General features: G+C 41.8%; 1 protein-coding gene across 4 annotated transcripts in view; it reads right to left on the bottom strand.

The window, feature by feature from the left end:
* Positions 1 to 12,004, bottom strand: part of TENM4 (teneurin transmembrane protein 4) — a 601,586-nt gene that overhangs the window by 349,778 nt on the left and 239,804 nt on the right. For all 4 annotated transcript variants that reach the window (XM_074918363.1, XM_074918372.1, XM_074918381.1 and 1 more), the window contains exons 4-5: positions 6,357 to 6,645; positions 1,752 to 2,021 (exon numbers count right to left, since the gene is read on the bottom strand). In XM_074918363.1, the coding sequence (XP_074774464.1) occupies positions 1,752 to 2,021; positions 6,357 to 6,579 (493 nt within the window). In that variant the 5' untranslated portion in view covers positions 6,580 to 6,645. The remainder of the gene's footprint in view (positions 1 to 1,751; positions 2,022 to 6,356; positions 6,646 to 12,004) is intronic.

Here is a 12,004-nt window from a genome sequence, read left to right as displayed (position 1 = left end):
AGGAACGGGGGGGGGGGACTCGTCATCAGGGGTTGTAGGGATAGGACGAGAGGTAATGGCTTTAAACTGAAAGAGGGGAGATTTAGATTAGATATGAGGAAGAAATTTTTTACTGCGAGAGTGGTGAGGCCCTGGCACAGGTTGCCCAGAGAAGCTGTGGCTGCCGCCTCCCTGGAAGGGGGGTTGGAACTGGATGATCTTTAATGTCCCTTCCAACCCAAACCATTCTGTGATCTTATGATGTGCTGTTGCTAATGTGTTGTTGCTAATATAATTGCATTTGTAAGTGATCTGTAGGTACAAAGTTTCATTTGCACATGCAGAGATAGCATTATGGAAACCAGTGAAAAAAACCTCCAGCACTTAATGTAATTCTTCTTTTTTAAGACACAGAAACAAACAAACAACAAAAAAGGCAAATTCTGTACTTTGTTTTTCTTAGTAGGCGTGGAAAGAAAAATGTATGGGATAGGATCATAGTTGCTCATACACCACCATGGAAAGTACCAGAGAGAGCTCTAGGTACAGGAGAATGGGATGGAAGTGCAAGGTGTTTGGTTTTGGTTGTTTACTAGTGATTTCTCGGGAGTGTGTAAAACTCTAATGGACCCTGATGATCTCTCTAGGCTTTCATCAAAACACAAGGCTTAGAAGGAAAACCATATAAGCTGGCACTGCGTGTCTGCCTGTCCCTAACGGGTGCAACCTTCTAAGATATTACACTAAGAAACTTAAAAAAATATTTTAAAGGTAATTTTAAAATATTCTTCTGTACATCCTTTAAACAGAAGGCCGTTTATCTTTGAACTTTGCCTAATATATCATTATCTTTGAGCAGAAACTTAATAAGCTTCTGCTGTAATTTTGTTGGAGTTAAACATAAAATCATGTGGGTGGTGTATGTCTCACCATGTCATGGCTTCCCAAGGAAAAGTTATCATCATTTGTCACTATAATACTGTGGCAAAAAGCATAAAGAGAACAAGCGATACAGTCATTTCACATCAGCTTTCTGCGCTGAGCTCAAGCTCCCGATGACTTGTGCGCAGTAGCTATATTAAGAAGCAGGCTGTGCCATAATTGAATTAAAGGTGCAAAGGCATATAGGGCTGTGTGAACTCCTGGGTCAAGCTGCAATTGAATCAAAATCCTCTCTCCTTCCTACACTGCTTGGCAGAACTGCTGACCAAAAGGTTCGCAGACTTACAAAACACATGCAGGAGTCCCCACAGCTGGGAACACAAAGTTACAGAGATAAAAAATCTGTGACCTTCAGCTTTTATTTCGCATGAAGAAAAAGGCTTCTAAAAATATTTCACCATCGTTTTCCTTCAGAGAGCAGTCAGCTGATTTACATAAATGAAACGGCTCCTGTCAAGGAACCAGCGAGGAAAAGAAGGAAATTATCTGCCCCGAAAATCTGTAGCAAAGATAAGAGCGGCATCGGCCAGGGGAGGGGAGATTTAAATGCTTTTTCTCTGAAAGGTCGCTACAAAAAGCAGAGAGAGTATTACAGCCACTTAATGATCTCTGTCGCTGTGATAAATAAGTAGGACCTTCTCCAGCAGTTTATTAACAAACACTCTGTAGGACAGTACAAAAGGCCACGACATGGGGCTATTAGAAGAGTGTTTTCACTGAGTCTGATAAAAAAAACCAACAAACCAACACAAAACCTAAGGAAGATTAAGGTGGAGTGGTAAGAAGAGGTATAGCTCAAGGCTGACATCGCACGTGCTGTCATCACTTACCGGTTTCAGTATTCTCATGCTCCGTGTCGGTGAGGGTGAGGTTAGAGTTGGCCCGGCTTGACAAGCAGGAGCTGCGTCCCGACTTGGTGTTGCGTCCCCAGAGCCTCACGGGGTGCTCGGGTGACATGACCACGTCTGCCTCTGTGTCAGCATCCGAGCCGGCGCTGATGGAGTAGCCGCAGTGAGGCAGCCCGATATCAGTCCGGTACAAAGTCCCGTGGGTGGGGGTCACGTCTTCAAGACCCAGCTCTCGCAAAGAGAAGTTGGCTCCTGGGACAAAACACAGCAACTCTTACTGGTTACTCTTTAATAGGGGATGGTTTCATCTAGAAAAAGTCAATGGAAGAACCATTCATCCTCTTTCTTCAAGTGGGATACAGCAGCTCCCGAGTCCTAACATCACACCAAAGATTCCCCCTGTTTTGTGGCCTTGCTTAGTGTCAGATGAAATGACCACATCAAGATCAAAAAGCAGCTGGATTCCTGCTTCTGGAACCTGACAAAATCTCCGGATGTGTTCATTGAAATCATGAAATTTGAAAGCAACGATGGATGAAGAAATGGTGAAAGTCTTGGAGAGGCAAAAAGAGAGGCAAATCTTCTTGGGAGAAAAGCAAAATGAGGCATGCAATGATCAAAAGTCGTACCATACACCCAGTAACTCTACTTCAATAGGAAATTTGAGTGAGTTCTGCTCACTGAAATCCCTGAAATTACATACTGGGGGTTTAGATTTCCTTTGTTGATCTCGCTTTACCCTTGCTGACCACTCACACCTTGACTCAATTTAGCTATTCGTTCTGATACAGTCACAGCAGAGGTTATTTGGCTGCAAACAGATGCAGTTGTTTAGCTGATGAAAAATGCAACCTGAAAAATAACTCTTGAGTTCATGCCTAGTTACCTGCAGAGCTTCAAAATCAGACTGAATCAATGTGAACGAGGCTTCAAATATTAACACACTTTGTTTGGAAAGTTGCACTAGGAGGCTGGGGAGGGCAATTAGTGGCTCCATTTTAACTCACATTCATTTATTAATGCATGCTTTTATTTTTCAACCCTGAATGTCTTTAAAAGATTTTGGCCACCTGCGAATGCCGTTAGCTGCACTGCGTGTTTATACAGCACAACACACCCTCACTCCTGCTACACTATGCCTTGATCGGATGGATTAAGGAACTTTATCTATAACTGTAGGAGGCATCAGACCCTAAATACCAACACCGGTGATCAGTCAGTCTAGCTGGCTTCTTCCCATTATTTCAGTACATAAATCCCCGGCAATAAAGAGAGGTAGAACCTGCCAAATCTATGCACAGTCCACAGACTCAGTTTTAGAGCGGTGTCTGCAGCTCAGACGTGTTTCAAGAAGATAAATCTGAATGCATGATCACCAGGAAAGTTCAGGCCCAAACCTACCTTTGAACAGTGAAGTTCGTATCTACCCACTATTGAAATCTGTCCATCAGATCTGGACCTCAAAGCTGTATCCAAAACTGAGTGTATGATTCTCTGCTCAAAACCACACAAGCACATGGCTCTCCTCACATTTCCATTTATTGATGTTAAATATCGCATTGTGGAAAATGTGTATGCGGTAGAAAAAATCAGTTTTCTGCTTTTCCAGAGTCTGATTTCACACATGTGGAAACACCCTGGCTTGCCCCCGAGCCCTGCTGTATGGGGAAGGTCGTGGATCATAGCACACAGGCATTGAATGATCAGCTGGCCCCAAGGAGATGCTATTTTAGTACACTTCAGTCGGTTGACTTTGCAGCTCATAGTGAACAGTGAGAAGATGTTTGAATGCAAGATGAATAATGGCACTGGACAACACTTCCATGTAAAGTTTGGAGAAGGAGCTGTTTGACGTCAGGAGGAAATAATTAATGGTTCAGCTTGTTACAGTTCGACAGCTGATAGCACTCAAACTGTATAAAGCATTCAGGAACTTCACACCTTTTTAATTGACCGAACAAGAGTAAAGCTTTCAGGCAGAGTGGACAGATAAGGTTAGTTGGGGTTCACACCTCCGTCAGACCCTTGGGCCTTGCTTAGGAAGCACAATGCAAGCTTGTGGCAAATTAATCCATTTAACCTGACTGCAAAGCAGTCTGAGAGAGCATCCTCTACCACTCCACGGCATGAGGCAGCAAATGAACTTGACCTCAGTTATAAACACAAAGAAGCAGTGTTTTCCCAGAGACCTTGCTCTTCTCCTCCAGTTTTGACTTTCATGCAAAGCCAGGATAGTTTTTAAACCCTCCTCCGTGGAGTACTGGCAAACGTCATCTTTTGGTTTTCCTTGTGCTTTTGAGTCACTGATGGTGAGCGCCACGTTCCCCTAAAACAAGTCACACTCAGCATCATCAGACACATCAATGTGCAGCATGACTGATGCTCTCCAGTAACAGCAGCTCATAAATTATGAAAAATGACTGCTACAATTAACTGAAAATCAAATTTATTTGCAATAAACAGCAGGAGATGCATCGATTTTCATATTCTATGCTCACTGTTGCCTTTTAAGCTGGAAGAACTCAAGTCAATAAAAGGAAGATAATAAATATCTCAGACTTTTTAATTCAGATCTGGTCTATTTTTTCCTGTGCTGACTTGCATGTTTGCTGGCACTCTCACTCTAGCTAAAACCATTTAAATGCTGACTTGTTTATTTACTGAATTTATTTGGTCAATTTGAAATGTTTCCCTCCTCTGCCTTCCAAACCAATGCAGGAGAGAAATTCACTTTGCCTTGTTGATGTCATGCAGGCTAATAAGGCTTGGTTTCAGCTGGCATCAGGCCAAGCAGCACCACAAAGTGAGGTCCATTCATGGCTTTCTGCCAGTGAAAAATGTGGCACAGAAGTCTGGGGCTATTGTTAACACTCTTCAGGCCAGTTTTGGGACTCTCAGGATAAACTGGGAGAGAATTATAAATTGAAAAATCTGTAGGTGAGGTACCAGAAGTAGAACTGGTGTCCTGACATGGTTAATTGTAACTTCTCGATTAATTTCAGCCATTTAGACCAGTGTTTTTTTACTATTTCTCAGTACTCTACAAAATTTTTCTAGGGAAGTATGAACTTGTGTACAGCAAATTTATATTCCCTGCCAATAGACTCGCTTTTCTTATTTATCTTTTGTGGGCTTCTTAGGAGAAGTCCGTGGACCTTCATGGCCTTACAGACCCTCGGGCTGAAAACCACTGACCTGTACTAATTCACATCTATCCTGCATGGTGAATATATTGTATGAAGTGAGCAAACTCAATGACCTAAAAGGTTTCCTTTTCTTTATAATTTCGTAGATTCCTTAGAGAGGATGAAGTACTTCAGAGTTGCTAAGAGGGAAACTCCTTTTATGATTGCAAAGTATTGCTTACAACACCCATTGGCCCTTTTGTTAATTATTGGCTGCTGCAGTTATCCTCAAATACAAACACCAAAGCCATGTGCACAAAGATACTGCTGCAAGTCATTTTCCTTGTGCATGCCTTAAAGATGAGTCTTGCACCAAAACCACAAGCGTTTGGTTTTTGAAGAGTGAAATTAAGCAGCCCCCAAGCTAAACAAGTGCAATTATATGCATTCCCTTTGGGGAATCAGCTTCTACAAACTGCAGAGGGTGCGCTCAGAGCAGCCTGGGTCAGCTATTTTCTGTTCATTGTCTGGAATGCTGCCTACTCTATTTGACTCACTTTGCCATTTTATGCTTTTCTTGATGGACTTCTAAAAATAATTTATGTGAAACCCTGCTTGGTTTCTGAACCACTCTTGTCTCTATGGAAAAATGAAGATGAGACTATAGCAGGGGCCAGAAATCTACCTCATGTAGGAAACAGCAATAGTGAAAATGTAACTGCGCTGACTTTCAGGCAGACAGTTTCAGGGAGGATGTCTGGAATCTCTGTTAGAACTGTGGAGCCCATGCTGACCCTTGAACCTCTACATCTTCACAGCTACACATTCACTAAATGGACTCCTGTAAGTCTTAAAAGTGGTTCTTTACCATCCCTCTAATATCGGAGCATGTGTCCATCTCAAATCTATAGCCTGCAGGCCACATACAATGCCATGGGCAGCTCATCCCATCTGCAGCTCAGTTGCCTGCCTTCTTCCAGGCTTCTTGGGTTTTGCTGTCGCCCAGATGGACACTGTGGACAGTGTCCCTCTCCCCTCATCGTCTTCTGCTTCAGCATCCTTGTTGACTTTGTCCGTGACAGAGCAGGTACATGACACAGTGAAAGGTGCTCTTGAGCAGACAGGGACTACTCACACCATGTCAGTACTGTGCAGTGTGTGCACAGGGGCTCTGGTCTCATGGTGGGAAGTGGCAAAGGGCTGTTGGAGGCAGAAAGGCTAAGACACAGAAAATGTGCCTTAGCAGACAGTAATAAACACAGACTCATCATATCCCACGTAGGGACCTCGGTTTGCACGCATCCCACATCTGTGCAATGCAATGAAGATGTTCCTTGATGCTCTCCCCCCTTGTATCTTCCTTTTGGACTCAGAGTCCTTCAAAGGCATCCTCCCACCCAGCCCCAGCTCTCCGCTGATCAACTCCCACTGCTTGCGGCAGCATCTGCTGAAAGGTACTCACCTGCTCGGCAGAATTCATCGGCCTCCTGGTGCACCATGTCTTTGACCCGATTGCTGTAGGTCAGTCTGGAGTCTTGATCATAAGCCTTCAGCGTCTCGCTGGAGCTGTAGGACTTCTGGGGTGCCTTGCTGTCCTCACTCTCGGCGGAAGAGCTGGTGTAGCGGCGCTCAGTGTCGCGGCGCCGAGTCAGAGATCGATACGGTTTCCTTTCTTTTACATCCATGGCACCCTTGTCTGAGTATTCAACATTAAAATAATGACGTTCGTCTGGTGGTCAGATTGGAATAACCTGAAAGAGAGAATAAAAGAAATAGGATCTAGGTTCATGCCTTTGGGCACCTGAAGGCTAATTTGCCTTCTTTGTACATTCTTGCACTGAACAAAAGACAGGTTATTTAATGGACTGCAGGAAAACCCTCTTAGAACAATTACCAATGGAAAGAAAGTGTCAATTATGTGTGACTCATTTAATAATTGCCACAGCTAGCGGGATGCATACACGCAGCAACCTGCATCTGTCTGAACCGGGCACGTACTAGGGGATTTGAAACTCATTGTGATTTTCTGTGTCTTCTTTCTAGGGGAAGTGATTCAGACACCTCCAGGAGGCACGTATTCAGTACATCCGTCACTTAATCTCTGGGAAATCAGGCCATGCTGAAAAGTCTCTATTTGGGTAGCCAGAGGACTTTGGAAAAATGCTGTCCTATAGTTTTAAAAGTGTTTTGATAGATCGTGAGGTTAGAAGGAACGAACAAAAGAATGAGACAGTGTAAGAATGCAAGTGGGAAGGGAGGGGGAGAAAAGAAGAATGAAGGGGTGAGATGTGGATGGAAATCAGATGAAAGTGTCTTCCTATTCAAAGAAATATATATGAACTCAAGCAGAATTGAGAAAGTGTAAATAAATGGTAGTGCTCTGCTTCGTGTAACCAGCATGGCCTGGGATTTATGGCTGTGAGAAAACCAATGTATATATGCATGAGTATGCAAGCATACATATCTGCACACAGAGGAAATTGATACCAGAAATAAAACATGTAATAGAAGTATTTTGTCAAAATAATTCATAAATTGTCTTTTCACTTTAAGTTTATTAAATGCAACATAAGCCACAGGAAAAAAAAAAAAAAAAAAAGTCAATGACTTGTAGCAAGACATTAAAATATGTTTTTGAATACCTAAACTGGTTTATGAGGAAAAATACTGATAAAACCCACAAACCAAACATTGAAATCTGTAATTATAGGCTGAGTTTCTCAGGAACTGAGTCCTCCTGACCGCTAAAGAACAGAAGCTGAGTCTCTAAATGCCACACCAGGATATTGTTTTTTACTAGCAGTACTTAGAAAGGGAGAGGATCAAAGAACACTTATCAGTTCTCAGTCTTTTTCATAGCAAATACAGAATCACAGAATCGTCTAGGTTGAAAAAGACCTTGAAGATCATCCAGTCCAACCATTAACCTCACACTGACAGTTCCCAACTCCACCATATATACCATATCAATATCCAACACGTATGGAAATGCACTGGCAGGGACTGAATCACATTCTACTGGTATTTCTCTCTTGAAAGGTTAAATCTGGAACATACTAATAAATCTTACTCCTCCCTAAGTCTTAGACCCCATCCTTACTTCAGATGCTGTGCCCTGGATCTGTGTTGCAGCACAACACAGCTCTGGTGCAATAGCTGAGGACGGATGCCCTGTGAGCTCGGTTTAAAGGGATGTGGTGTAATGTAGCCTTTGTGGCTCCCAAAGCGATGAGCCTGAGCAGGATGGAAGACTCAGCACAGGTTCTGATAACCTACAAATCATAATAGTAATGAAGAATCTTAAAGACAACATTTTATTATGAATTCTTCACTTGTCAATCGTTCTGTCACAAGTGTAATTAAGGAAATTCTCGAGTTGAAGAGACACTGCAGGAGGGAGCAAGAGCTGTAGGATGGCTGTGAGATACCTGCAGCTGGGCAAAGAAAAAGAGGGTCCCACTCCTATTTCTGCAATTCTGTCTTTGCTAAGACTGCTCACTGGGTTTTGTCCCTTTAACCTCCAAAATGAGCTGTGCAATGACAGAACGCAATTCTGATGGCTTGTACGATTTCTGTGGCACTCTTCCCGGAAATTAAGACACTACTTTAAAAAAAAAAAAAAAAAAAATCCACTTAATTCTCTCTCAATCTATTCCAGTGATGGCAGCAGACCAAGTTCACACTTTCTATTTGTCAGCAAAACACATAGAAACTATCGAACACAAATGGGAGGATGAGGGGGAAGGAGAGAGCGTCTTATAATTGGGCTTTACTTAAGTCATCCACAGAGATTTGAGCACCACTTTGATTTTAAACATGTGTTTAAATCCACCAAACTCACTGACTTCAATTCATTCATGAACTGCGTAAATTCAATATAGTGAATGCAAATGGGATTACACACCAGCCAAAATTTACACACATTAAATATTTTGCAGAGTAAGGGCCTGAGAGGTGCAAAAGCTAAGGCCTGAATATAGAAGCAATAGTGAAGGAAATGGTGTTCTGCTAAGGGCCAGTTTAACATAGTAATAGCATGTAAGAGATCTACAGCATATTGGTAGATATTTTGCTGTATTGAATCAAATAAATTGGCACTTTCACACTCGAGAGAGGTAAAGGGAACAGAGCATCTGATTGCTTTTCAGTGTACTGTCTTCCTCCCTTAAAAAACCCAAAGATTTTCTTGGCTTGAAAAATTGTGACTGTTTTTTTTTGTTGTTTTTTTTTTTTCCAATTGTTATTGAATTGGTTTTTCTCCTTTATACCATCTCCATGTGAAATCCTCAAAAGGTGCAGGTTTGTTACGCCTTTTAAAAAAAAGCACCTTAAACCAGGCTCTTTCACAACGGTGCTGTAGTAAGACCTTTTAATAATGAACACTTAAACTGGTTTATTTTCATGGGGGACAGAGATAGAAAAATGTGAGCAAGAAGCCGTTGCTCTACTCTGAAGAATGAAATAAGGAAAGGTGGCTTCTCTCTGCTCATGAGTATTGCAGCAATTCCTACCAAGGGCCAGTCATTAAAAAAACCCTCTAGAGGGAGAGACACACGTGCCAAGAAAACCTTTCTGCACAGTTAGAGCCACAAGGTACAAACAGGGTCTGTAATTACCATTAGTAACCTTGCAACTTTGGAAATGGTCAAAAAAACCCATCAGGAAATTGACTGAATTCCCACCAGATGAAGGTTTTTCTTTTCTTTAAAGAAAGGTGCTGAAAAACTGAAATTCCTCCTACAGTTCATCAAAAATAGCCCTGTAAATTTGCACCATTCACATACACATTCCTCTAGAACACTGCTTCAATTCCCAATTCATTCATGTCTATAAATTTAACTCTCCTCAGCCCTTTCTTTCTCTCTCTCTCGCTGCTTGTAAGGAGACACTCTTTAACTAGAAAGGTCACCCCCAAAACACATAATGAAGATTTTTTTTAATTTTTATTTTTACTTTTTTGAAAGAAGGAACTGTTGCATTTAACTGACTTAAGTAAGTTTCCAGGACCTCTCCATGGACATGCAGTTCTTGTCATCTCATTTTTATGGCCCAATAACCAGATGGCTTAGATACCTTCCCTTCAATGGAGCTGTGTTGTCAGGGAATTTGCCTCACAGCGTTTCTGTGATAGATTATTATTTTTTATCTGCTACTCCTTGTGTCTTGATTTCACTTCTACAATTTCACCCGTGCCATCAACACCTCACCTTTTTCCTGACTTCTCTGGCACGTGGTGAATACAAAGAATTACACTCGTCTCAATTACATACTCAACCACCAGTTTCTTTCCACCTTTCGCTCATGATTGCTCCTCATAATTTTAAAAGCTTCCATAAGCTTGCTGGACCTGATATAAAAACCCAAGGCTTCTCATATTGTCCTTTCCATCCCTTCACTCCTTCTCCCTCCATAAAAGCTTTCTGGTCTGAACCATCTCTCTTTGGAAAGGACTTTCATGTCCTATAATGTGGTGTTTCTCGCTCAGTTTGATTCTTTCATCTCACCGTTGTCTGCATAACACATCAAATTTCATCTTTTTTTTTTTTTTTTTTTTTCCTCCAGTCCAATTAATGGAAATAGCCATTCTTATTTTTGTCAGGTCTCTCTGAGTGTACAGTCCCAGCTGGACCACAAGCTGATCTGGAGTACAATTCAGAAACAGAAGTGTCCTTCAGGCTTTACTTATTCAAATAACTCAGAAAAATCCCCCTGACCCCAGAAAGGGTTACTCACATGCTAAAGCCTATAAAATCTGACTCCTTGACATAGTTACATATTTCAGAGGTGTGGGAACTCTTCTTGCATCCTTGCATATATGTCAAGAAGCAGAACAAAAAAAAATCAGTTTTCTGGTTCTGGTGCAGTAGTGCAGTAAACACAATGCTTATTTGCAGCTCTTTTTATTTTGCTTTTGCTTTGGTTGGCTCCCCAATAATCCTTTTTATTATGTTTTATCCTTTATATCTATCCTCCTCATTCTCAGTTCTGTTACTTTTTGTTGCTCTTTGGAGCTTTGATTAACCACACCGGCTTTGTGCTGCAGAATCGCACTCAATGAATGGCAAGGGGAATGATTTATTTCCTGAGTCACCGCTCAAAAGACAAACTTCCATCAATCAAAAACCAGACAAGAGAGTGTGACACCACAAAGCGATATGCTAGGAGGCGCTTACAGCAAAAGGGACAGGTGGTCTTTGATAGCTGACTTACATTGCAGGTCACTAATCACAGAGATTAGCAGCAAGGTGATAGACAGCGCCTGTTCTGGAAGGCAGCATGTCATATCATCCAATTTTCTGTCAAAATGTGAGGGTTTAAATGGTAGAGATAGCTTTATGTGTTTCCTATATAGTTATGGCAAACAGGTGATGAGAAAGCTAGAAGAGTAAAATATCTCGTCTCCATGAAAACGTGAGCACGAGTCCCGGTGGGTTGATTCAGCCCACCTTTGTGCTGGGGGAAGCAAAGCAACTTCCCATAATCATTGGGTTTCCTCTGCAAAACTGCCTGTGCAAAAAACGACATGTTCTTACTTGGCCAGGGCCTGCTTTTTATCTTCTTAAAGTAGATCTCGTTCCACTGCTTAGGGCAATTTTTTTCCCTATTTTTTTATTGCTGCTGCCCTTTGTAGAATGAGCACAGCCACAGAATACTGAATAGCAAGCTGGATTTTATTTTCAGTCCTTTGGGCACCACAAATCGAATCATTAACTAAGACCTAATGCTGGTAAGTAGTGAGCAAGTATCCTTTTCTTCACTTTATAGAGGAAGAGAGGAGGCATGGGAAGTCAAAGTGACTTGCTTAAGGTGGTACAAGAAGAAAGCAACAGGACTAAGAGCAGACTCTTGATCTCCCAGGCAGAGTCTTATACTGAGCCATGGATTTTTTTTGAGAATCAAGTCACATAAGCACAGCGGAATACTTAATTTAAAATATCTTGGCCAATGCATGTCTGAAATCTTTGTGTGAGAAGAGTGGTATGAACTTCAGGTATTATTAACAAGATACTTTTTCATGTTTGGGTAGTGCCTTTCAGTCAGAAAGACTGTGGAGCATGTACAATTGCAGTTGTGTCTGACTAGTGAAATCCCATGGTGGATGATGAAAAA

The sequence above is a fragment of the Athene noctua genome, chromosome 1 (assembly GCF_965140245.1).
Source record: "Athene noctua chromosome 1, bAthNoc1.hap1.1, whole genome shotgun sequence".
In the NCBI taxonomy this organism is placed as follows: domain Eukaryota; kingdom Metazoa; phylum Chordata; class Aves; order Strigiformes; family Strigidae; genus Athene; species Athene noctua.
Note: the sequence above shows the minus strand (reverse complement) of the source record. Positions and strands in the feature narration are given on the sequence as shown.